Source organism: Trichosurus vulpecula, chromosome 1 (genome assembly GCF_011100635.1).
Source record: "Trichosurus vulpecula isolate mTriVul1 chromosome 1, mTriVul1.pri, whole genome shotgun sequence".
NCBI lineage: Eukaryota > Metazoa > Chordata > Mammalia > Diprotodontia > Phalangeridae > Trichosurus > Trichosurus vulpecula.
Genome location: NC_050573.1, coordinates 237,378,209 through 237,404,257, shown reverse-complemented (window position 1 = coordinate 237,404,257; position 26,049 = coordinate 237,378,209). Strand labels below are relative to the sequence as shown.

At 36.6% G+C, this 26,049-nt stretch overlaps 1 protein-coding gene across 2 annotated transcripts in view; it reads left to right on the top strand.

The window, feature by feature from the left end:
• NDC80 (NDC80 kinetochore complex component) overlaps window positions 1-26,049 on the top strand; it is a 55,183-nt gene that overhangs the window by 18,981 nt on the left and 10,153 nt on the right. For both annotated transcript variants that reach the window (XM_036735910.1, XM_036735918.1), the window contains 9 exons: window positions 3,404-3,493; window positions 7,789-7,882; window positions 8,575-8,681; window positions 9,627-9,771; window positions 15,712-15,917; window positions 19,006-19,158; window positions 19,860-19,949; window positions 23,238-23,330; window positions 24,775-24,905. In XM_036735910.1, coding sequence (XP_036591805.1) covers window positions 3,404-3,493; window positions 7,789-7,882; window positions 8,575-8,681; window positions 9,627-9,771; window positions 15,712-15,917; window positions 19,006-19,158; window positions 19,860-19,949; window positions 23,238-23,330; window positions 24,775-24,905 — 1,109 coding nt within the window. The remainder of the gene's footprint in view (window positions 1-3,403; window positions 3,494-7,788; window positions 7,883-8,574; window positions 8,682-9,626; window positions 9,772-15,711; window positions 15,918-19,005; window positions 19,159-19,859; window positions 19,950-23,237; window positions 23,331-24,774; window positions 24,906-26,049) is intronic.

Below are 26,049 nucleotides of genomic sequence, written 5' to 3'. Positions count from 1 at the left end.
CAAGGGGAATCATAAAAATTTTCATTCCAAATTAAAATAAAAAATCTTTCATTTAAAAATGAATTGAAACTAAATAAAAAGAACCCTTACCAGTTAGTTGAGATCATTAATTTTTTTTCCTCACAGAGTATACTGTTCCAAAATTCTCTTGTCAGAAAACAAAATTTAAACATCTACAAAAATTGAAACTAATATTTCCACCTAGATGTGTAGGTGTCATAATTTGAAGTTAAACAAATGAGTAATTTATTTTAATAATAATCTTGTAATATTGTAAAAATATATATATAAATTTTTAAACTAAAACATTTTTAAAAACTTGATATTTCTTTCATTTTCATGCTTAAAAGTTTATACTTAACTAAATTTTTCTGAGTGATTGAGACATAAACTTTATATTGGGGAGGGAAAGAGATTTTTTTTATATCAGTACTTTAAAAGATATGTCATTTCATTGAGTGGGCACTCCTTATATAAATCTATATCTCAATCTCTGTGTTTCACAATTTCCTGAAAAAATTGTCTTCTGGTAGCCAGTCTTATGGTGACTAATCTCTTAGCACCTCAGCAGTTAGGTGACAAAGTTGACAAGGTGCTAGACTTGGAGACTTCTAAAGACCTGAGTTTACATCCTGTCTCAGCTGTGTGACAATGGACAAATCAAAACTTCTCTCAGCCTCAGTTTCCTCATGTGTAAAATAGACAAAATAATAGTACCTACTTCACAGGATTGTTGTGGAGATTTAATGAGCTAGCATATGAAGTGCTTTCAAACCTTAAAACTCTCTATAAAGTTAGTTACTAGCTACAAATTCCGATCCACAGGGAACGTACAGAATCTGCTGATAGGCTGATAATTGAAGCCTTGCATGTTCCTCTCTCCCCAAATCCCACCCCCCCATTCCATCTATGGCAATTAGTGCCCTCAAAACTAAATGTCCAAAGATAACAATGAGTTGCAGTTATAAGCCCTAAATGAAAATTTGCTGTGATTTTCTACCCAAAATTATACACATTATATTATCAAAGTGATTTAATATCTCCAAAAGTTGTCAACATTTTCATATTGTAAAATTCAGTCTGGTTTTTTAGTTCTGAACTAGGTAATTCAACCAATCGTACCTTGAGTCAATACAAAGTCATCCATCTAAACAAAATTTTTCTTAGCTCAGTCCCTCAACTTTGTACAGAAATGTAACATTGAATTAAAATACATTATTCTTGAAAAAGATGATTTGGAGAATAAGTGGCTCCGGTTCTAATTATAAGGTTATAATTTCAAAAACAGTTCTAGATTACTGACTTTGCCTAAATTATAAAGTGTTAAGCCATTTAAAGTTAACGTTAAAGTTTGATCAGCCACATGCTTAGTAAGCACCCTTTCTGTGCCAGGCACTCTGCTGCATGCTAAGTATACAAGTAAAATGAATTTTAAAAAGGAGAAACAAAAGTATCTTGTAGGAGGAATAGAAAGAAAGCCAGTTTGTCAGGATCACAGAGGAAGAGGAGCATCGTACAGTGAAAGTGGAAAGACAAGTTGGGGCCAGTTTCTGTAGTGCTCTGAAAGCTAACCAGAGAACTGTATGTTTTATCGAGAGTCACCCTAGGAACTTTGTTGATTAGTCACATGTTCATATTTTCCCTTAATGAAAATTACAGGAAGACCAATTAGGAATTGAAATAGTCTAAACAAGAGGTGGTAAGGGTACCAAGGTAGTAGGCATGTAAGAAAGGGTCAAGTGTGAGCAGTGTTATAGAGATAGAAACAGATTTGGCAGCTCATTGGATATATGAAATCAGGTAGAGGAAGGAGTTGCAATCAATGCTAAATTTACAAATCTGGGAGACTAGAAAAATGGCAGTACTTTCAACAGAAATAGGAAATTTTGGAAAAGTTTTAAGTTTTGAAAGCACTTCATATGCTATCTCATTAAATCTCCACGACAATCCTGTGAAGTAGGTACTATTATTGAGTTTGGGGATAGATAATACTTCATTTTAGACTTATTGAATTTGAGATATCTCTAGGACCTCCAGTTTGAACTGTCCAATAATGATTGCAGCTTGAGAAGAGCCTGAGGTTAGATATATAGATCCGTGAGTCATCAACATAGAGATGAAATTTAAGCCCATGGGAGCTGATGAGGTCACCAATAAGAATAATAGCTAACATTTATACATCACTTACTATGTACCAGGCGCTGCGCTAAGTGCTTTACAATTATTATCTTATTTGATCCTCACAACAACTCTAGAATTTAGGTGCTATTATTATCCGTATTTTATGGATGAGGAAACAGGCAAACAGGTTAAGTGACTTGCCCAGGGTCACATAGCTAGTAAATGTCTGAGGCCACATTTTAACTCAGGTCTTCCTACTCTAGCCCCTGTGCTCTATCCATCATACCTTCTAGCTGCCCCAAGAGGGAGAATATAAACAGAGAAAAATAGGCCTAAGACAGTCTTGGGGAACATCCGTAGTTAGGAGATGTGATAAAGATGGTGAATTAGAAAAGGAGATGGAAAAGATGTGGTTGGTAGCTTAATAAAAACCTTAAATTAAGAAAGATAAAAGATTGTACTGAATCGAGAGATCCAGATTATAATCCAGAAGCTACCGTGACTCTAACATTTCTCCTAGAACCATGTTTCTTATCCTCTCAATTGCTTTGACTTCATTTAGTGTTAATACATTCCATTTATTGCTTAAAGATGTTCAAGTTTGATAATGTAGAAGAAAATTATGCTAACATAAAATATTAATGTATACTGATACGCATCCTAGCCAAAAAAACCTTAACGTTTTGAAAACAAAGTTCAAAAGTATTTCCTGCAAAATGCTAATCACTTGGAGCACTTAAAAGTAAATGAGATAAAATACGGGACAATATATTCTCTTCTATTTAATTATGTTGTTAAGAACATGAAAAATTTGCAAATACTAGCCACCTTTAGGTCATTACCTGGTTGGCATTTCCTGAAATGGAGGGAGTGATATAGTAAGCTAAAATTTTTATTTGTGCTTTGATGCATGAGTAATAAACAATGATTTGGCAAAAGTTGAAATTATACGTTGTTTCTAAGGAATCTTTCCATTCTTATAAGTTTCTATTTGCTCAACATAGCATTTAGTGAATTATCCCTTGTTAGTAATATTTCTTTAATTACACTGGATTCCTTGGTAAGATTGTAATTATGTGTAGCTAATTAAAATATTGCTAATGAAGCCAAGGTTATGAATTTAGTCTTCCTCTCGTAGTGTACTCTGAAAAGAGCAATGTTAGGAATAACAAATGTATTTTTAGATCTAATACTTGGTTTTAGAAAAAAAAATTGGGGAGATGAACCTGTTAGTGATGTATATGTTTGAGAGCAGCTAAATATTTTACCATATCCTATTTAGCTCATTTTTGCCAGCAAACAAAATTCACCTTCATTTGATGATGGACAGCCCTGGGGAGGAGAGAGTGAAGATGGAATAATGCATAATAAGGTACCCTAACCTCACAGAATTTTTTATTTTAAGAGTTGGCATGGTGTTAATGAACTGAATGTGTCATCATATAAGAATTAATGTAAATTCTTAGAGGATTTGTGTTCTTTCTGAAGTACTGATGTATGCATGTTAAATTAAAATGTAATTAGAGAATCTGACGCACAGTCCCTGGCACATAGTACGTGCTACATAAATGTTTTATTATTATAAATGTTTTATTATTATAAAATAAGAAAATAAACTCAAAATAGTTAAGCAACCTATCCATGATCACAAAACTAGGTAATAGTCAACAGATTTGCTCAAACTCAAGTCTTATGACATATTCCATTGTTCTTTCCCATATACCACAAAAAGCTTACATGATGGTTTAAGTCCTAGAAAATAGATATTTTCTTATCTCTACATATTTTAAAGTGACAAGACCAGTACTAGCTTTGCTATTTTAATAAGGCCTTAATCATCGTTATCATGACACACTGTTCCCTACATTTTGCACATCAAATTCAGTGAATTTACTTTAATGGTCATAGTATAGTTGTAATGAGGCCAGGCTCAACAGTTACCTTAATTAAAGGGAAATATTGTTCTGTATGTATTTCTAATTCTAACCAGGCATCTTATATGGCAATGGTCACCAGGGGAGCATAGCACAGTATAACTCATCACTACTATTGATCAAAAAAGCAAAACAAAAGAATTTCCCAGTTTTGCACATAATAGGGATAGATGAAAAAGCATGTGTCCCAATAGCATATTAAAAAATACCCTACCTAGTATTGATTCCTGCAAGATATCACTGACATGTCCTAGAGCCGTATCAGACTTGCCCTTTTGAATCCACACTAAACTCATTGAATGAATGCAGCACTTAGCTATGTACAAAAATAGCCCCTACTCTCAGGAAGCTCACATTCTAACAGGAGAGACAACACACGTGGAAAACTTTATGTGCAAGTCAGATGACAAAATCCCATGGCCCTTAGGGTATGGTAGCAAAGCAAGGGTTAATGCCTCTTCTTTAATGTCAGTATTCCCAGAGCTCTTGGCTCCCAAGTCCTGGTCTATCCCCATCAAGTCTGAAGAGACATGGTGTTCAAGGTGTGATGCTCTTAGCACAGTACCCTAACACATAGTAGGTGCTTAGTAAATGCTTCTTCCCTTCCCTTCTCATGGCCTACCTGCCCTACATGTCAACTGTAACACAATTACCTTTCAGCATTTTATACTTCTTAATGACCTTCCATTTCTTTGACTGTTATTCCAAAGACTAAATCAAAGGAGGATATTCTTGCTTTAGGTGTCATTTTATACTAAGAAATCAAAGCACATAAGTATGAGTAAATCTGTAAAGTGAAAAAAATACATGAATTTTATTTATGTATTCTTAGATAGGTTCCTATTAGTGTGTTTGGTTATTATTGAATTAATTAAATTGATATTTTTCACAAAAGAAAATAGTAAAATAGCTAGCTAAGAAATTGTAACTTCAAAAAAAAATAATTGGGGGGGGCGGAGCCAAGATGGCAGGTGGAAAGCAGGGACTTGCATGAGCTCCCTGCCAGGTCCCTCCAAACACCTATAAAAATGGCTCTGAACAAATTCTAGAACTGCAGAACCCACAAAATGGGAGAGGGAAGCAGGGCTCCAGCCCAGGACAGCCTGGATGATCGCTAGGTAAGGTCCATCACACAGAACTGGGAACAGAGTGGAACAGAGCCCAGCATGAGCCGCACCTGGACCAACCAGAACAGGAGCTAGGCAGAACAGGCCCTAGCACCCTGAATCAGTGAGCTGTGGCAGTTACCAGACTTCTCAACCCACAAACACCAAAAACAACAGAGAAGGTTAATGGGAAAAGCTGCTGGGACAGAGTGAAAGGAGTTCACAGTTCGGCCACCACCCCAAGGGCAGCAGAGGTGATGCAGCTCTGAGGCTGCTTGCAGAGCTACAGCTGCAGTTGCTTCCAGCCCCAGGCCTACCTGGTGGGAGGAATTAAGTGGCTGATCGGAGTGGGAGTGCAGAGCCTGCTTAAGATCTGAGTTCTGTCCAGGTTGGCGTTCTTGTGGGAGGAATAGTGCTGGTGTGGCAGAGCTTGCTGTGTAGAAATAGCTCTGAAAACAACAACGCAGCCCCTCAAGTTTGGGACAAAGCACTCTCTACAAGCAGTCATACCCTGATGAAAAATTCAAGGGAAAAGTAAGTTGGCTGGGAACGTGGCCAGTCAGCGAAAATGGACTCAGATTCCCACTCAGACTTTGGAATCTTTCTTTGGTGACAAAGACCAAAACATACAGCCAGAAGAAGTCAACAAGGTCAAAGAGCCTACATCAAAAGCCTAGAAGAAAAACATGAACTGGTCTCAGGCCATGGAAGAGCTCAAAAAGGATTTGGAAAAGCAAGCAAGAGAAGTAGAAGAAAAACTGGGAAGAGAAATGAGAGTGATGCAAGAAAACCATGAAAAACAAGTCAATGACTTGCTAAAGGAGACCCAAAGAAGTACTGAAAAATATACTGAAGAAAACAACACCTTAAAAAATAGACTAACTCAAATGGCAAAAGAGCTCCAAAAAGCCAATGAGGAGAAGAATGCCTTGAAAGGCAGAATTAGCCAAATGGAAAAGGAGGTCCAAAAGAACACTGAAGAAAATACTACCTTCAAAATTAGACTGGAGCAAGTGGAAGCTAGTGGCTTTAAGAGAAATCAGGATATTATAAAACAACCAAAGGAATGAAAAAATGGAAGACAATGTCAAATATCTCATTGGAAAAACCACTGACCTGGAAAATAGATCCAGGAGAGATAATTTAAATATTATTGGAGTACCTGAAAGCCATGATCAAAAAAAGAGCCTAGATATCATCTTGCAAGAAATTATCAGGGAGAATTGCCCTGATATTCTAGAGCCAGAGGGTAAATTAGAAATTGAAAGAATCCACAGATCGCCTCCTCAAAAAGATCCCAAAAAGAAAACTCCTAGGAATTTTGTCCCCAAATTCCAGAGCTGCCAGGAGAAAATACTGCAAGCAGCCAGAAAGAAACAATTTGCGTATTGTGGAAACACAATCAGGATAACACAAGATCTAGCAGCTTCTACATTAAGGGATCGAAGGGTTTGAAATATGATATTCTGGAGGTCAATGTAGCTAGGATTAAAACCAAGAATCACCTACCCAGCAATATGGATTTTCAATAAAATAGAGGACTTTCAAGCTTTCTCAGTGAGAAGACCAGAGCTGAATAGAAAATTTGACTTTCAAACACAAGAATCAAGAGAAGCATGAAAAGGTAAACAAGAACAAGAAATCATAAGGGACTTACTAAAGTTGAACTGTTTTGTTTACATTGCTACATGGAAAGATGATGTGTATAATTCATGAGACCTCAGTATTAGGGTAGCTGAAGGGAATATACATATATGTATACAGACAGAGGGCACAAGGTGAGTTGAATATGAAGGGATGATACCTAAAAAAATAAAATCAAATTAAGGGATGAGAGAGGAATATATTGAGAGAGAGAGAAAGGGAGAGATAGAATGGAGTAAATTATCTCACATAGAAGTGGCAAGAAAAAGCAGTTCTGTTGGAAGGGAAGAGGGGCAGGTGAGGGGAAATGAGTGAATCTTGCTCTCATCGGATTTGAGCTGAGGAGGGAATAACATACACACTCAATCGGGTATCTTACCCGACAGGAAAGAAGGAGGAAGGAGACAAAAAGGGGGGACAATAGAAGGGAGGGCAGATGGGGGAGGAGGTAATCAAAAACAAACACTTTTGAAAAGGGACAGGGTCAAGAGAGAAAATTGAATAAAGGGCGATAGGATAGGAAGGAGCAAAATATAGTTAGTCTTTCACAACATGAGTATTGTGGAAGGGTTTTACATAATGATATGCATGTGGCCTATGTTGAATTGCTTGACTTCTTAGGGAGGGTGGGTGGGAAGGGAAGAGGAGAGAGAATTTGGAACTCAAAGTTTTAAAAACAGATGTTCAAAAAAAAAGGTTTTGCATACAACTAGGAAATACGATATACAGGGAATGGGGCATAGAAGTTTATCTTGCCCTACAAGAAAGTAAGGGAAAAGTGGATAGGAGGGGAGTGGGGTGACAGAAGGGAGGGCTGACTGGGGAATGGGGCAACCAGAATATATGCCATCTTAGAGTGGGGGAAGGGTAGAAATGGGGAGAAAATTTGTAATTCAAACTCTTGTGAAAATCAATGCTGAAAACTAAAAATATTAAATAAATTTAAAAAAAAAATTTTAAAAATATACTTCCCTCTTTTCTAGTTGTTTTTGGACTATACTGTAAAGTGCTATGAAAATTTCATGACTGGTGCTGATTCTTTTGAAGATTTAGATACAGAGTTACACTTAAAGCTAAGTAAGTATTCATTTCTAATATGTTAAAATTTGCTGCCTTGTACTAAATACCAAAATAAAACTTTTTAAACTATAAATACACCATCAAAATAAATCTTATTTATTTAGGGATTTCACTTTTTAAAAGTACCTCACTCATTGATCTTCATGCTTTCCCTTGGGGTAGAGATGGTATCCTCATGCCCTGAGGTATAATTATGTTGCCCAAAGTCTTTCATATGTTCCTGGCAGATGAAAACAAAAGTTCCCTGACTCAGTCTGTATTTCCATTTGACTCCCAGAAAACTTAGTCCACATTGATTATTATGAAGGTTCAGTGATTTTCTTTTACTTGATATCATTACTTATCTTGAAAAACCAGTTTATGTAAAGGGCAAGTATAGATCTGAATGCCAAAGGAGTTTCTATCAGCAAGCAGGTAAACTCTTGAAAAATGATGAAACCATTTCATAATGACTTACTCTTGGGAGAGAGACCTTCTTGGCCATTGATCTGGTCATGCCAATTGCTTCACATGGGGAAGATCGCAAGGTAGATCATTTTGAAAAGTGTTTACTAAAAGGATGGGGAGTAGGGAGCAGTCAGTGTCCTAGTAGATGTAGTATAAGAAAAATTTAATACAAAATGTAATCATTATTTTTGAATAACTAATGGTTCATATTAACTATATTTGGGGGTTTTATTTCCTTTCAGAGGACTTATTTAATATAGATGATTCCAAGCTAGAATCTCTGGCTTTAGAAAATAAAAGACTAACTGAAGAAATTGCAAGGCTGGAACGAGAGAAAGAAAATGAACCGGTTAGTAAACATGCCTGTCTCTAGTGAGATTGTACACTTGGGAATTTGAGCCAAAAAAATCTTTTAGTCTCTCAATTCCTTTTCATCTGATTTGGTGCTTTGTCTTTTTCATAAAGAGATGTGTTTTTAAGAAATTTTATTTTAAAGTTTTCGTTAACATAAGATTGAACTTCTTGTGAAAGCAAGTTGCTTTATATTCTCTAGAATCTGTCCCTTGTGTGATGTAGCTTAGACTAGTGAGATCTGTCACCTGATGCAAGATTCATGTACATTTACGTAAGACCAGAAACAAGTCTTATGTCTCAGTTTGGAGGTCCTTGATGGTTGTTGGGAAAAGAAGTAATAAAGGGATTTATTTTTTGTTTAATGTCACATTTTGTATACTGGATACTTTATATAAATTAAAATTATATAAATTACAATTTGATACCTTAATCTAGATAGTTGTATGTGTGTATTTAGCTGTCTAATCAAGACATTTTTGAGGTTAAAATTAGGTGATGGACTTCACAAAAAAAATACAGTTCTCAAGTGCCAAAGAAATTAGTACTTTGAAACAATTTCTCCCTGATCTTTAAGTTCCTCATCTCATTATTTACTTATTAAGAAATCCTTCTCCTTAATAACTCTGTAACATCACAACATTTGCTTATTTCTAGCAATAGATTTAAGCATTATTACTTTGATATTGGCATAACAGTGTTGGATTTAGAGTCAGGAAGACCCGAGTTGAATTCATCCTTTTCTTTGTGCCTCAGATAACTCCCTAGCAGGCATCTCCTGAGTCTGAAATTTAAGTTGTGATCTGCCTTAGTGGTTGAAGTTTCCACACTAGAGTCTTCTACCCTGACAAAAATTGGTTCTTTTGAGTATTCATATTTGAAATAATTTTGGACTAAGATAAGCTGTCTCTTTTTTCACATTTAATATTCTTTTCTCCTAAAGAATCGTCTGATATCACTAAGAAAACTGAAGGCATCTTTAAAAGCAGATGTTCAGAAGTACCAGGCATATATGAACAATTTGGAGTCTCATTCTAGCATTCTTGACCAGAAATTAAGTGGTCTCAATGAAGAAGTTCCTGCTGTAGGTAAGGTCACATATTAGATGTTACAGGTAACCACATTACTGAGTACTCAAGTATTCATTCTTTCAGTGACAAGAAGATTTCAGTCCAAGAATATAGCTTTCTTTTGTCCAAGATATTTTTCCTTCTATCTGGCTAATTTCCTACTGACCATCTGCCTCTCCTAATGCTGCGGCAACTGGTGCTTCAGGTTCTGCTGCCGCTGCTTCCTAACCACTTCAGGTCCATGAGCACAGGGCAGAACAAGACAAAGAACAGCACTTGTAATGGCCCTTGGTAGGTGGGTGGACACCTGTACCCTGGTGCCTGAAAGTGTATTCTTATTCCTGTCCTGTTGTCACAGGCAGTTGACTGGGGAGGAGGTGTAAAGTGAGACACAGAGATGACATACTTAATCTCCTGCTCTTTCGGTTCCAGAAGCAATGCAGAGAAAAGAAGCCAAAGGACACAAATACTGGCCTAGGGTTGAGGAACAGAAAGCCATGCTGTGTTGTCACACTGTTGTTGCTGATTCTTAACTTTTCAGCTGTGTTCTTTTAGGCTCCTTCATAGTGGGTTAAGGATAGACTATTCCTTTTAAGAAGTGCCTGGCATGGTATTTATGCATATAAGAATGATGTCTGGAGTATTGGTCATCCACTGAATCGGAAAAGCTGCTAATCACTCTTGATGTGACTTACTGGCTCACTTGATGATTTTGTTTTCTTAAGTCAGTATAAAGCTTATTGTAAAAGTATCTATACTTTTTTGGCATGCATATTTTAATTATATCCTTTATTGGTATCTCAGAAATAATACCATTCTTCCTCTTGTTATGGTGAGGATTTATTTGCAGAGACAAAGAGGATCTAAGTGGCTTAGATAGACTTTGAGGGTCATTTGCACTACTGAAGTGGTCTACATTTTGAGACCCACTCATATTTTAATTGAGGGCAGCTAGGTGGTGCAGTGGATAGAGTGCTAGGCCTAGAGCAGGAAGACCTGAGTTCAAATGCAGCCTCAGACGCTATGTGACCCTGGGCAAGTCACTTAACCTGTTTACCTCAGTTTTTTCATCTGTAAAAATGAGCTGAAGAAGGAAATGGCAAACCCCTCCAGTATTTTTGCCAAGAAAACCCCAAAAGGAGTCACGAAGAGTTGGATGTAACTGAAAACAACTAAACAACATCAATAATATTTTAATTCTATAGCTGTCTTTAGGGTTTTTTTTAAATATTTAATCATTTTAAATACTTCCCCAGAAATCTTATAATTCAAATTACTCAAGGCTGCCAATGACAAAGAATAGATAAAAAATGTTTTGTATTTCACAGCAGGAATCAAGATATAGCCAACATTACTAAGTGATGACATGTAATTAATACATAAAATGCTATACCAATAAATGAGTTCTTTAAATTAGTATAGAACTCAACTTATTTAATATCTTGTTGGTTCCTCTTTGCTATAAATATGTCATCCAATGTTTCATTTTTACTCAGAATACGTGAAGGCCAACATCGTGGCATACTGTTAGCAGTTTTAGGTCATATATGTCAATGTTAGGGAACTTACTTGACTTACGTACCAGGAAGCTTTCCAAGCACATTTTCAGCTCCACCAGTTGCCATCTTTTTAGTAGTCTATGTAACTTCAAAAAACACGAGATGTGGAGCCAAGATGGTGGGGTACAGGCAGGCACTTAGGGACTGAGCTCTCCCAAAAAACTTTAATACCTCAAAATGAATTCTGGAGTGGCAAAACCAACACAAGCATAGGGTGAAACAGTTTCCAGCCCAAGACAATTTAGAAGGTTAGCGAGAAAGGTCTGTCTCAATGGGGTGAGAGTGGCATGCAGTCAAGCATAGGCCACGCCCCAGCAGCAAGCTTTGGGGGCTACTGAATCCATAGTAGCAGCTTCCAGAGGTCTCAGCCCACCGATGGTAAGGAGGTCAGACAACTGCTCAGAAAGATATTACAGGAGACCCTTTGCTAGCACTGGGTGTGGGACTCCTGCATTGCCCACGTGTGGTTCCAGGTCATAGTCCCAGGGTAAGGAATAGCAGTAGCACACTGTATCAGCAAGACAAGAATCACAATATAGGTGATAATTATCAAAATTCCTATATGGTTCTGTATCGCAAAATATATGAGACTCTCCACATACAAGGTAGAAGAAGTGAACCATTTATTCAGACACCAGAGGATCATATCCCATAAGCCATCTGCCCAAACCATCACAGCAGCAAAGAATTTGATACATAATATCACAGTATGGAGACTTGCCATCCCAAAACCTCTCCACCCCCTGCTGGGGCCTTCCCAAAAACTCACAGTACATTTATCACAGGTCCACTCTCTTTCCCTCAGCTCTGTCATAACTTTTGTAACTGCTCTCTTAGCATTTCCTGTGACACAACTTCCTTTTCCTGTCAGGAAGCTCCTCCCACCATATGTAACTTAGGCTTCCTGTGATGTAAGCATGGATCAATAGGTGGGAAAGATCTTCAAATCTAAATTGCTATTACACACACTATTATACACACAATTCCAGAGGAACAGGGACCCTGGTCATAGTTACAGAGCAGAAAAGAGTGCTTGTGGTTCCTCACAGACCAGTATACAAGCCAGGAGAATAGTAAACACACCTCTCCTTAGATCTTAGCTCTGAAAATAGCAGCACAAAAAACTTGAAACTCAGTGCCCTCTCCACCCTAGGAGCAAAACCCAACTTAAATATAAAGTTAAAAGTCAAGAAATAAGCAGGAAAAATGAGGAAACAACAAAAAATATCCTGACCACAGAAAATTACTATGGTGACAGAAAAGATCAAAACACAAACTCAGAGAACAACAAAATCAAAGGACCTACAGGCAAAGCCTCAAAGAAAAATATGAATTGGTCTTAGGACTAGAAAGTACTCATAGAAGAGCTCAAAAAAGATTTTCAAAACCAAATAAGAAAGGTAGAGGAAAAAAATAGGAAAAGAAATGAGAGCCGTGCAAGAAAATCATGAAAAAAGAGTCAACAGCTTGGCAAAGGAAGTACAAAAACTTACTAAAGAAAATAGCACTTTAAAAATCAAGATAGGCCAAGTGGTAAAAGAAACACAAAAATCCGCTGAAGAGAAAATTTCCTTATAAAGCAAAATTGCCAAATGGAAAAAAGATGTACAAAAATTCACTGAAGAAAAGAACTCCTTGAAAATTAGAATTAGCCAAATGGAAAAGGCAGTACAAAAACTCAATGAAGAAAATAATTCCTTAAAAATTAGAATTGGGCAAGTGAAAGCTAATGACTCTCTGAGACATCAAGAAACAATTGAACAAAATCAAAAGAATGAAAAAAATCGAAAATGTGAACTATTTCACTGGAAAAACAACTGACCTAGGAAATAGATCAAGAAGAGATGATTTAAGAATTATTAGACTCTTGGAAAGCAATGAACAAAAGAAGAGCCCAGACATCATATTTCAAGAAATTATCAAGGAAAACTGCCCTAATGTCCTAGAACCAGAGGGTAAAATAGAAATTGAAAGACTCCACCAATCATCTCCTGAAAGAGATCCCAAAATGAAAACTCCCAGGATTATTATAGTCAAATTCCAGAGCTCCCAGGTCAAGGAGAAAATACCTGAGGCCAGATTTGAACTTGTTTCTTCCTGACTGCAGCCCATTGCTCTATCCACTGTACCCCCGATAGTTCAATTTGATTAAAACAAAGAATTTATGGATGGTATTGATATATGAAATATGACTAGAAATATAGGTTGGAACCAGATTGTTGGGGAAGAAAGAGACAGACAGACACTTTGACTAGAGTGGTGCTAGTGGTAGTGATGGTATGGGGGTGGGAGTGGAGTGTAAAGAAAGGGACAAACATGAGATGTTGTAAAGGTAAAATTGACTAGCCTTGGCAAATAACTGGATGTAAGGGATGAAAGATAGCGAAGAGTCAAAATGATGGAAGTTTCAAGCCTGGGTGATTGGGAAGAGGGGTAAATTTAGAAGGAAAGGTGGAGAATTCAGATGAAAAAGGTTAAAGTTATTTTTACCCTATCTCTAATCAGATTACATGTAATGTTGTAGTCTATTCTAGGTGCCACATTTTGGGAAGGAAATTGATAAGCTAAAGGGTTTCTAAAGCAGGAGTTATAAACCTAGCAACCATGAACTTTAATATCATAATAACTGTATTTCAATATAATTTGTTTCCTTTGTAATCCTCTTTATTTTATACATTTAAAAGCATTATTCTGAGAAGGAATCCATTGACTTCACCAGACTGCCAAAGGGATCCATGACACAAAAAAGCTTAGTCCCTGGTCTAAAGGAGAGTAAGATTGTAAAGGTCTTAAAGATCATACTGTATTAGGACCCATTCAAGAAAGTAGGAATCTTGAGCTGGTAGGGGAGAACTTAGGAAAGAGATGGTTGCCATCTTCACATATTTGGAGGCCTATGTTGTTGAAGAAGGATTAGGGTTTTCAACTTGACCCCAAAGGGCAGAACTAGGAGTAATGTTTAAAAGTATCAACAGAGACAGATTTAAACTTCCTAGCAATTACAACTATCCAAAAGTGGAATATGCTGGCTCCAGAGACATGCGTTCTCCCTCATTAACGCTGTTCAAGTGAAGCCCAAACAACCACTTGTTTGGGATATTGTAGAAAGAATTCTTGGTCAGGTACTGGTTGAGCTAGATGGTCTCTAAGGCTCCTTCTGACCGAAATTGTTTTGAGTTTAGACATGTTAAATTTGAAGTGCTAGTAGGACATCCCAATGGAAGTGCCACTAAGCTATTAGAGATTCAGGATGAGGGTTCGGTATAGGGACTAGGTCTAAATATATCTATTTGGGGATCATAAAGTTAATGATTGAACCCATAGGAACAGATGATGTCCCCAAGGGAGAGAGAGTATAGGAAGAAGAGATGGATCAAAGAAAGCTCAAAGGGACCCAAACTTAAGAGACAGGGGGTTAGATCGTAAACCAGCAGAGGAGAGTAAGAAGAAGCAATCGGACATGTAGGACTAGAACCAAGGAACAAGCATGGAAGCTAAAGGGAAGAGAGTATCCAGGAAGAAGCAAGGGGCAGAGGGTCATAAAGAATGTCATGCAGAAAGGAAAAAGCAGATAAAGACTAAGAAAACTCAGTCATATTTAGCAATTTACAGCTCTTTAATATTTTAATAATAATTTCAATAGAGAAGTGAAGTCAGATTGCAAGTTCAGAAGTAAATGAGATAGGTCACTTATGACTTGTCTTATCTAAGTCTTGTGTAACTGCTCCTAGTCGATTGACACAATAAGGGCCTAAACAGTGTAGCTGCCTAAAGAATCAATGAAAATTCCAATGAAATGAGAAATAATTCTCAGGTTTAAGTGTGAAAAGAACATACAGGCTATCCATCTGACTTATTATAGAGAGTTATGATACTGTAGATTATAAGCTCTATCTTAGGGCAGAAACTGTTTCATTCTTATTTTTGTATCCCCAGTGCCTTGAGCATAGGTTAGACACTTTAGAGTTTGCAAATAAATGTACATGTCTTATTTCATTAGATCCTGACCTCGTGTCTGAAGTGGGATCTCTATTTTCCAGTTGAAGAACCTAAAGTTTAGAGGGCTTCATACACATAGCCATGGTCATGGCTAGAAAGAGCCAAAGGCAAGATTCAAAACTGTGCTTTTCCTGACTCCAATCCCAACGTCCTTTCCACTCACTGAAAGTGAGTAGGAAAATATGGTTCAATATGTACATAAGTATTTGCTTGCTACTCAGGTTTTCATCACTGTCCAATGCATAAAATGAAGTCAAACACTACTGTTTCAGTTGGTGGGTGGCAAATACAGCTTGAAATTGTATATCTCTCTAAATGGAGAATCATGCCAATTGGAGTAAGTGGTGACATTATTAATTGGTGAATCCAAGAAACTTAACCAATATTTTCCTTATTACAGAACTGGAATTGGAAGCAGTAAAGCAGGAGAATGCCCGGCTACAAAGCATTATTGATATCCAAAAATATTCAATTGCCGACATTGAGAGAATACATCATGAAAGAAATGAATTCCAGCAAACCATCAAAAAATTAACCACAGAACTAGAGACAGAACAAAAGCAGTTATGGAATGAAGAATTAAAATATGCTAGAAGCAAAGAAGCGGTATGTCACTATTGCTAATTGGCAGCTAATAAGAGAGGACGTTGAGGGTAAATTGCTCTTTCCAGGCTCTCCAGTGGAAAGGGGTTCACCTACCAAAATAAATTTGTGCTACAGGTAGAGCTTTTCAGCATGAAAATACATGAAATTACATTTGGCCCTGAGCTATTATAAAGTAATATCCACTTTTCCATTGGTAAAACTCAAACTTCTGAATAGCCAAAAGCCCAAAACTGAACCAAAAATAGAAAACTCCATATTTGTTAAGGATAAAAGCTATATACTGTCTTCAGACAACAGGCCTATGTAACTTCACTTTTTATATGACACTAGAAAACCAACACTGTTGGGGTACTGAAATGTTTTTTGCATTTGTACTTTTTATATGCTTAAACTTTTAACTTTTTCATGATAAACTTTTTATAATGTCCCTGCTTTAGGAAATAGAGTAGAGAGAGAGAATAACAACCCTTTTCTTGATAGCTGAAGATAGTCATTATGATCATCGTTAATACTTGGCTTGTGACATAGTAATGTCTCCAGACAGTTATTGAGATATATAAGCCTATTTGTCCTTATCCTCAGTGGCTATCAGACAGTTCTGACACCTACTTTATGTATTTTCCACAAGTATAAATGTATTCCTGTACAATATGGGAAGATGTCTGTGTGTAGGTGTGGATGAATCTTTGTGGCCATCTCTAGCTATAGATATTTCAAATCTGCTTTGCTTCTATAGTTTCATTTTTCCCCAAACTGCTTCTATTGTTCACTTCCTTAAAAGCAACAGAAGACAGAACTGAATGTAGCCAAAGGAATCCTGGATAACCAAGGATTATGTATAAACTTAAGTCAGGGCAGCTAGGTGGTGCAGTGAGTAGAGCACCGGCCCTGGAGTCAGGAGGACCTGAGTTCAAATCCAGCTTCAGACACTTGACATATGTACTAGCTGTGTGACCTTGGGCAAGTCACTTAACCCCAATTGCCCTGCCCCCCCCCCAAAAAAAACCAAAAACTTAAGTCAGTTGTACTTTGTGTACAGACCCTGAAATTGAGGTGCCTTGGTGTGTTGATTTTAGGGTCAGTGATAGATTCAGAAATCTGAAAAAATAAAGATTTGCATTAAGGGATTTGAAGGCAACTTTCCTTACCCAAATAATTTCTTCTACACACTATTTAACATTATTTATTCTACTAGTTGGTTTTATTTAGATAACAACTATTTTTTTTAAATGCAAGTACCCCTAGGAGCAGTAAGGAACTAATAATTGGACTGGGAATAAGGACACCTGGGTTCTTGTTTTGGCTTCAGATTAGCCATGTGATTTTGTTCAAGTTAACCTCTCTGGACCTCAATTTTCTTATTTACAAAAAGTAAAAGGTTAGATTGGATGATCTCTAAAGTCCTTTCCAGCACACAAATTCTATTATTCTATTAACCTAAGATAATATACATTTTAACTGTCAGACTTTTGATTAGCAGAAGGCAATTTTGCCATATGTGAGGGAAGGTAAAGTTTTGGGCAGCCACAGACTAACATGAAAACTGTGAAGGGAATAAAGGAAGGGTATAAAAAGGGGAGCGGTACAGGGCCCAACCCACATGTGGCCCTTTTTGCCACTTTTCTAGGGCGCACCCTTGAGAGGGCAACTTAGGAGTCAAAGGCATTCTTTGTAATGGTTATTTGTTTTTGTAAGCTAGGAAATGACAGCAGATTACTGAGGCCACCACAGAGGAGGTCATAGGACAAACCCCAACTAGAACAGTACAGAAGTCTAAACCTGATTGTTATGAAAGCCAGATAAGTCTTAGTAACCCTTGAGAGTATCACTGTTATAAAACAGCATACTAACTAGTCACTTTTTTGTTTTTAAATAAATTTTTATTGACAGCTTCTTTTTCTTATATCACCATAGTTATTCCATTATCCTTTCCCCTCCTCCAAGACAGCCACCCCATCTAACAAATAGGATTTTTTTAAGTGGGGAAGAAAATCAACACAACTGATCAATACAGTGGAAAAAGTAAAAAAAAAAAAAAAAAACATGCAAGGTGTAACACCTATGGACTTTCAACCTCCACAAAGAAGTGGGTTGGAGGTGTCTTCATATCTTTTCATCTGAGTCATGCTTGCTCTTTATAATTTTGTTTCAATCACTTTTAATTTTCTGGTGTGTGGTTCTTTCCATTTACAACGTTGTAGTTACTGTGTATGTTATTTTTTTGGCTCGGCTTACTTCATTTTGCATCAGCTCATATATGTTTTTTCTTCTCTGTATTCATCATATATGTCATTTCTTACAAAGCAGTATTATTCCATTACTTTCATGTGCTACAATTTGTTTAGCCATTCCCATTTGATGGGCATCTATTTTGTTTCCAATTCTTTACTATTATAAAAACTATTTATTTTTATGATTTACTGTGTTCCAAGAATCTATTCTAAGGGGAATCCTGACATGTTGCTTTCATCTGCTTTAACGTGGTCAGTGTTCTGAATAATGGGTAAAGTCAACAAGAAGTGAAATATAAGTTTTTTAGGAAGTGATGATTAGGCAGAATAGCTACGGCAAATTATTGCTTTTATTGAGGCAGGTAAGTGTAGGATTAAATTTTTTATCAAAAGCTGCTTAAAATTTTGGTACATAAAAAGTTATCTGGAAAATGCACTTAGCAAAACACCTTAGAGAAAGTAAAAATTACAATTTTTCATTGCATTTGAGATGCTAATGGGTTATCTAAAAACAATTCTCTAGCTTGATTTTCTTTTTTAGAATCATTCATTATTACATAAATATTTGTACATTATAGACACTCAATGAAGTTTCTATTATATGACAGTAAACTAAAATAATAAGTGTACTTAAGAGGACAAAGACATTATTTGTTAGCTAACAATTGTAGTAAAATTATCCATGAATGGGTTTAAATGATTGTATATTCTTGCCTTGGGTATTTTGTAGCTGGTACCACTCTTATTTACTTATTTGCTTATTTGAATTACAAAGCTTGTAACAGAATGGCAGTTAAAAGCCACTTAAGAGAATGCTCGTTTTGATACTGTTTTACATATTGTTGCTTTGCTTCTAGATTGAAGCACAACTGGCAGAATATCACAAACTTGCTAGAAAATTAAAACTCATTCCAAAGAGTGCAGAGAATTCCAAAGGTTATGACTTTGAAATTAAATTTAATCCTGAAGCCGGTACAAACTATCCTGTCAAGTACAGAACACAAGTCTATGTAAGTATTAACATTTTTATGTACCATATAAGATAGAGAAATTATTCCCTGGTTATACCTTAATCTTCAAATAACATCTAAAGAATGTTTTCCTTTCTATCTACCCCACTGATTATTAACGAATTGGATAGTTCATTTATAAGAATATTCATTCTTTATTTAACAGATACTATACATGGCACAAACTAGTTCTGGTACAGAAATGTGTATTTGGATAAAGCCAGTAACTATTCAAATCAAAATTCTGTTTAGTTTTGGTATTTAATGGATTTTTTAAATTATGTTTGATTTAAGGGTGTTTGTATATTCTCAGTTCATACACACCATTAGCATAAAATTACCTGTATTTCTTCTGCAGAAGAAAAAGTAGAGAAATGCAATAGGTCACCCTTCATCCCAAGCATATAGATTTGGATGACTTTTTAGCATACACAGCAAATCCTTTCAAATAATCTTATGTTGGAAAAAATAATTGATAAAGTCAAGAACTTCTCAATTTTAAATTAATCTGATTAGCTTATGCAGGTATTATAATGTACTTCATTTCCAGAGTTGAACATATTCAACAGTTAACAGCTTTTTCAATAGACACAGTGTCACTCAAAAGTGATGACACTGATTGCCACGAATACCAAAAATGAAATTTCCTGATGCCTTTATAATCATACTTTATAAACAAACCATTTTTCCCTGTTTTATAGATACCACTTAAGGAGCTCTTAAACCAATATGAAGAAGGAATAAGCAACATTCTACATAAAAAAATGGGTTCAGAAGAGACCCTAGAACAAGTAAGTTAGGAAGATAAGACTTCAAAAATAATTTCAATAATTCATATCTGTATTGTACTTTAAGCTTTACAAATTGCTTTATTCACAACAAGCCTATGAGGTTGGGATGTCAGAGGCAGTTGCTAGAAATAGAAAAGGCTTTAAATGAATGATTAAACAAGTTAGTTAATTCTGAAAGCAATTTTTTTAGCCATGTCCCTGATGGCATTGGTAAAGGGTGAAGAAACACTCTCCACCAATGCATATGATCACCTCTTCCATAAATCATAGTTTTAGAGCAGTAATGTCAAACTCAAAGAGAAATGTGGGAGCAGATCCAAGATGGTAGAATAAAGACAGGGACTCAGCTAAGCACTCCCCCAAACCCTCCAAATACCTATAAAAAAAAACTAAACAAATTCTAGAGCAGAAGAACCCACAAAAAGACAGAGTGAAACAGTTCCAGCCCAAGACAACCTGGAAGGTTGACAGGAAAGGTTTATTGCACCAGGCTGAGAGAGGAGCACAGTCCAGCACAAACTGGGCCCCAACAAACCCAAAGCAGGCTTCAGGGGACTGAATCACTGGCCGCTGTGGTAGTTTCCAGACTTCTCAACCCAGTAACACCAAAGACAACTTAGAAGGTCAGTAGGAAAGGTCTGTTGAATCTGCGTGAGAGAGGAGCACAGTCCATCCCCAGACCCATCCCCAGCAAACCAGGAGCAAGCCTTGGGAGTGACTAAGTCAGCAGCAGCAGCAGTGGCTACATCCAGAGCTCTCAGTACACAGACAGTAAGGGGATCAAACAGCTGGTCAGAAGATTACAGGGGTCTCTTTGCTAGCACTGAGGCAGGACTCTGTTGCTTTGTCCATACTTAGATCTGGGTCAAAGTCCTGGGTGGCAGTCCTGGGGAGAGGAAGAGCACGGGCATAGCAGAGCTTGTGGCAGCAGTAGAGAGGGAACCCTCCTCACAGTTCCAGGGCAGAAAAGAGTGCTCATGGTCACTCACAGGCCAGGAAAAGAGTAAACACCTCTCCTTCGATCATACCACCTTGGAAGAACTGAAAACTTACAGGTCCCTAGAAGTATCCTAGAAAATAGCTGCACAAAACCTCTGAAGCTTGGAACAGTTTGCCTTTCACACTGGAAGCAGAGCCCTACCTTAACAAAGAGTTAAAAAGTCAAGTAATAGGCTGGGAAAATGTGCAAACAGTGGGGAAAAAAACTCTGACAAGAAACTTACTTTGGTGACAAGGAAGATCAAAACATACACTCAAGAAGACAACAAAATCAAAGCTCCTATACCCAAAGCCTCCAAGAAAAATATGAATTGGTCGCAGGCCATGGAAGAGCTCAAAAAGGATTTAAAAAAGCAAGTAAGAGAAGTAGAAGAAAAATTGGGAAGAGAAATGAGAGTGATACAAGAAAATCATGAAAAACAAGTAAACAGCTTGCTAAAGGAGAACCAAAAAAATACTAAAGAAAGTAACACCTTAAAAAAATAGACTAACCCAAATAGCAAAAGAGATCCAAAAAGCCAGTGAGGAGAAGAATGCCTTAGAAAGCAGAATTGGCCAAATGGAAAAGGAGATGCAGAAGCTCACTGAGGAAAATAATTTCTCAAAAATTAGAATGGAGCAAATGGAAGCTAATGACTATGAGAAATCAAGAAATTATAAGACAAAACCAAAAGAATGATTAAATAGAAGACAATGTGAAATATCTCAATGAAAAATCAACTAACCTTGAAAATAAATCCAGGAGAAATAATTTTAAAATTATTGGACTACCTGAAAGCCATGATCAAAAAAAAAGCCTAGAGACATCATCTTTCAAGAAGTTATCAAGGAAAACTGCCCCAATGTTCTAGAACCAGAGGGTAAAATAGAAATTGAAAGATTCCACCAATCACCTCCTGAAAGAGTCCCAAAATGAAAACTCCCAGGAATATAATAGCCAAATTCCAGAGTTCTCAGGTCAAGGAGAAAATATTGCAAGTGGCCAGAAAGAAACAATTCAAGTATTGTGGAAACACAGTCTGGATAACACAAGATTTAGCAGCTTCTACATTAAGGGATTAGAGAGCTTAGAATATGATATTCCAGAGGTCAAAAGAGCTAGCATTAAAACCAAGAATCACCTCCCCAGCAAAACTGAGTGTAATCCATGAAGAGAAAAAATGAATATTCAAAGAGGAATGGGAGGACTCTCAGCCAGTACGAAGGATCCCTGCCCGTCTACATATCGACATAGAAAACTACAAGTTACGATTATCTATATGTTACTGTACTTTTATTTCTTTTGTTAAATGTTTCCCAATTATATTTTAATCTGGTTCAAACAGTACTCAGGAGTTAACTAGCTGCAATGAGGCCTGAGTTTGATATAGTGACTTGCCTAAAGGAAGAACTTGAACCCAGGTCTCCCTGCCTCTCAATCCATACTTCCTCTTACACTAAAAGCAACAGGCCATTTTATCTGGTATATTTAAAGGAGGACCTAAAGAGAATGACCATGTAGCTTAACTGGAAACACTCAAAGGAACATGATACAGGAAGAATAAGTGAAGGATATGAATGTAATTACCCAGCAAGACTCTCTCACTGGGGTTAGGATTTATACCTCACCTTATACACATAGACAAGGATTAACAGATTCAAATCAGAACTAGATAAAGACACAACCTGGGCTATTTTGAGGGAACCTCTAGCAAATCTGGTTTCAGGTCAAGTCCTTGATGATTTAGAACTCTTGAGTCCATTCTTGAGAGTAGCCTGGGCATTACTGCTGCTCTGGTAGGTCGGATTTCCCACCCCTGAGATCACAGGCAGGGAAGTATCAGAGAGTTAACAAATGGGAAGTTTTTACCCCAGAATAGAAAGTTACATGTTTGGGGGGCAAGGAAAAGAGATGGTCCAGCAGATGGAAGAAAACATGGCTAAAGAACAGTCTGTGGCAGAAAATCACAGAATTTGAGAGGGCAGCCATTTAGTCTAATTTGTACACAAAAAAGAATCCCCACTGTGACACCTCTTCAGGCAGCTTGTTCTGCTTTCAGATAATTATGTGAATAGAGAAAAGGGGTCAGATGAAAGAGATGTTGTGGTAGTGGAAATGGCAATATTTGATCATGGATTGGATGTGAGGTGAGGGAGAGTGAAGAATTGAAGGCAACCTTGGGAGACTAGAAGGATGGTGGTACCTTTGACAGAAATTAACTGGTTAATCATTGGGAAAAAAAAAAACTTAAATTGTTAACATCTTTTGGTAGTTCTAATGACTTTTAAACCCAAGATTTATTCTTCAAGGTGAACACAATGGTGAAAGAAGTGAAAAGGAGTACAAAAATGTTAAATGATGAGGTCCAAAAACTGAAGGATCTTAAAGAACAAAAAATTAAGGTAAGAACAAATGTCACATTATTGTTTAGAGAGACTGTTCAAAATGGAGGCAACATAGAGCCATGGATAGAGTTGGCCTTTGAGCGAGGCAGATCTGGGTTCTAGTCCAACCTCTTCAACATACTGGCTACACAATCCTGAGCAAGGCATTTAACTTCTCAGTGCTCTGGACAATTTCCTAAAATTCTGTATGGGTAGAGGGAATTTCCTCAACTGGGCGTTCCCTATACCAATGAAATCACAGGCCCAGTCCTTGTCACTCAAAATTAGTTGACTGGCTAGATATATTTTAGTGCCTGAAAAGTAAATTAAGAAATAAGAAGATAGTAAACTTGTGTTACTTTTCTATCTTTCTATAGCAATAGAAATAGTTATCACTATAGATTCATATATAGGTATATATGTGTCAATATATACATGTATCTATATATGTAACTATATACATGGATCTTATATAACAATGATCTCATTAATGCAAATCATCATTTCAGAAATGCAATTCCCAACACATCCATACTTGCCCACCCTTGTTGTGCCCTTGCATTAGGTACCCATATGAAATATATTTTTCTTTCCATATGTTTTATATATCACAGGTGGGACCCAGTCTCAGAATCTGCAACATCACTAGGCTAGGGACTCAACATTAATAGATAGCCTTTTCTTTACCTTAATCAATAGAAATAGTTGTTAAAACTAAGCTCTTTGTCCCAGTTCTTATTGCTATCCCAATACTATTATGTTTTCATATTCAGAATATGAATCAGATTTCTAATCTTAATTTGGAATAATATCTACCTGAGTCAGGTGTTTCAATAACCAATGCAAGAGTACAATATAGCATATAAGAAAATATAGTCATGAAGACCGGTGTATTGTAAGGTCAGATGCAGGAATAGCCGTGGACATGACAGTTTGAAAATTAGATTTATCAAATAAAGGTCAAGGGGATTATGAATTACCCAGGGTTATATAACTTATAAGTGTTAAATTCAAATCCAGGAATTTCTGATTCCAAATAGAGTATACTTTGCAAATTGGCTCCATATCTAATATTTTTGCATTTAAGACCCTATCGTTTTCATTTATATAATTCCTATATGGAATAAGACTCTATCATCTGCAAATGAAAATTAAAAATCAAACTTCCAGATGAAGTATCACACAGTCCCCTAGTATTAGAAGCTGGAATTACCACTGAATAAATATTAGACAATCCTGCTATAATGAAATACCAGAATCATCTAGTCTTCTAGAATATAGAATTCCCAGCAGAAAGTTTGATTTCCTATATGTGTGACATTATAGCAAGCATAACAGTATGTAATCAGGGCAGACACAGGGAAAATATTTTTATTTCCATAAGTCTTTAGTCATTTAAAAGAATTACTTGAAATAATGCCTGTCAATTTAAAACACCATAATTATGACTTTGTCCTTGAAGGAAGCTGAAGAGAAAGACAGAAAATGTACCACTGAGGTGGAGTCCCTGGATAAACATAAACATTTACTTGAAAGCGGAGTTAATGAGGGCCTCAGTGAAGCCATGAGTGAATTGGATGACATTCAACAGCAGTAAGTTCACCTTTTATTCAAATGAGTTTTTTGAGATAAGGGTACAAATTTATGTGTAGTTTCGAACGTTTTTAAACTGATAAATAGCATGGATATGATCAGGGAGCAGGAACCTGTAACAAGCAAAATATTGAAAATGTAATATTAAACCCATTTATTTAGCATTTGGGCTGTTTTTCCTACTTACTACTATCAGGATATTTGTCAAGAAAAGATAGCTAATTATTTCTTAGATAACTTACGGTATCTAAGCATAATATGAGAATTTTCATTTAATTTAAACAATTTAAATTATTGAGTAAAAGTTTAATTAAACCAGCCATTTCTGTCAAACTGGTGGAGTGAGTAGTGACATGTAAGAGGGAAAACCCTCAGCAGTAGTAAAAGAAAAATTGACAAAATGGATAAGCAAAAAAGACTCTAATATAATGAATAAAGAGCAAGAAGCAATCTCTAGAAGGAAAGAACTGCTAGAAGACAACTGGGCATTTACCACAAAATCTTCTAAAGTATTTTATACTCACGATAAGAGATAATAAAAGACCTAGCATCTCTTAAGATTTGAGATAAGAGCACTAAAAGGAATCATTCAACAAAACATCATTTGCCCAATAGCTGACAGTCATTGTGAAGCACTGGAGATGCAAAGACAAAAATGAAGCATTCTGCGTCCTATGGAGCTTAGAGTCTACAGGTAGAGACAAGATGACAGACAGACAGAGAGATAGAGAGAAAGATAAGAAAGAAGGAAAGGAAACTATACAAACTAAATGCAAAGTAGTTTCAAGAGGGAAGGTATTGGCAGTTAGGAGACTCAGGAAAGGCTTAATTTAATTAAAGTAGTTTTTGAGCTAATTTTTCCAGGAAACAAGGGAGTCTAAGAGGTGGAGGTAAGGCAGTATATTCCAGGGATGGAATGTTATCCAGTTTCATCTGAGGCCTCACTGCATCAAGATAATCCTTTTTTTTTTTTTGTAATTACTTCCCTATCTCACTCCCCACAAAAGCTTTTCTAAACCTTCTTTCCTCACGCATCCCACCTCTTCCTCCTCTTCATCCTCTTCCTCCTCTTCCTCCCCTCTCTCTCTCACCAATGGAGGTTTTACCTCTTACTCTACTGAGAAAATTGAGGTCATTCAGTGTG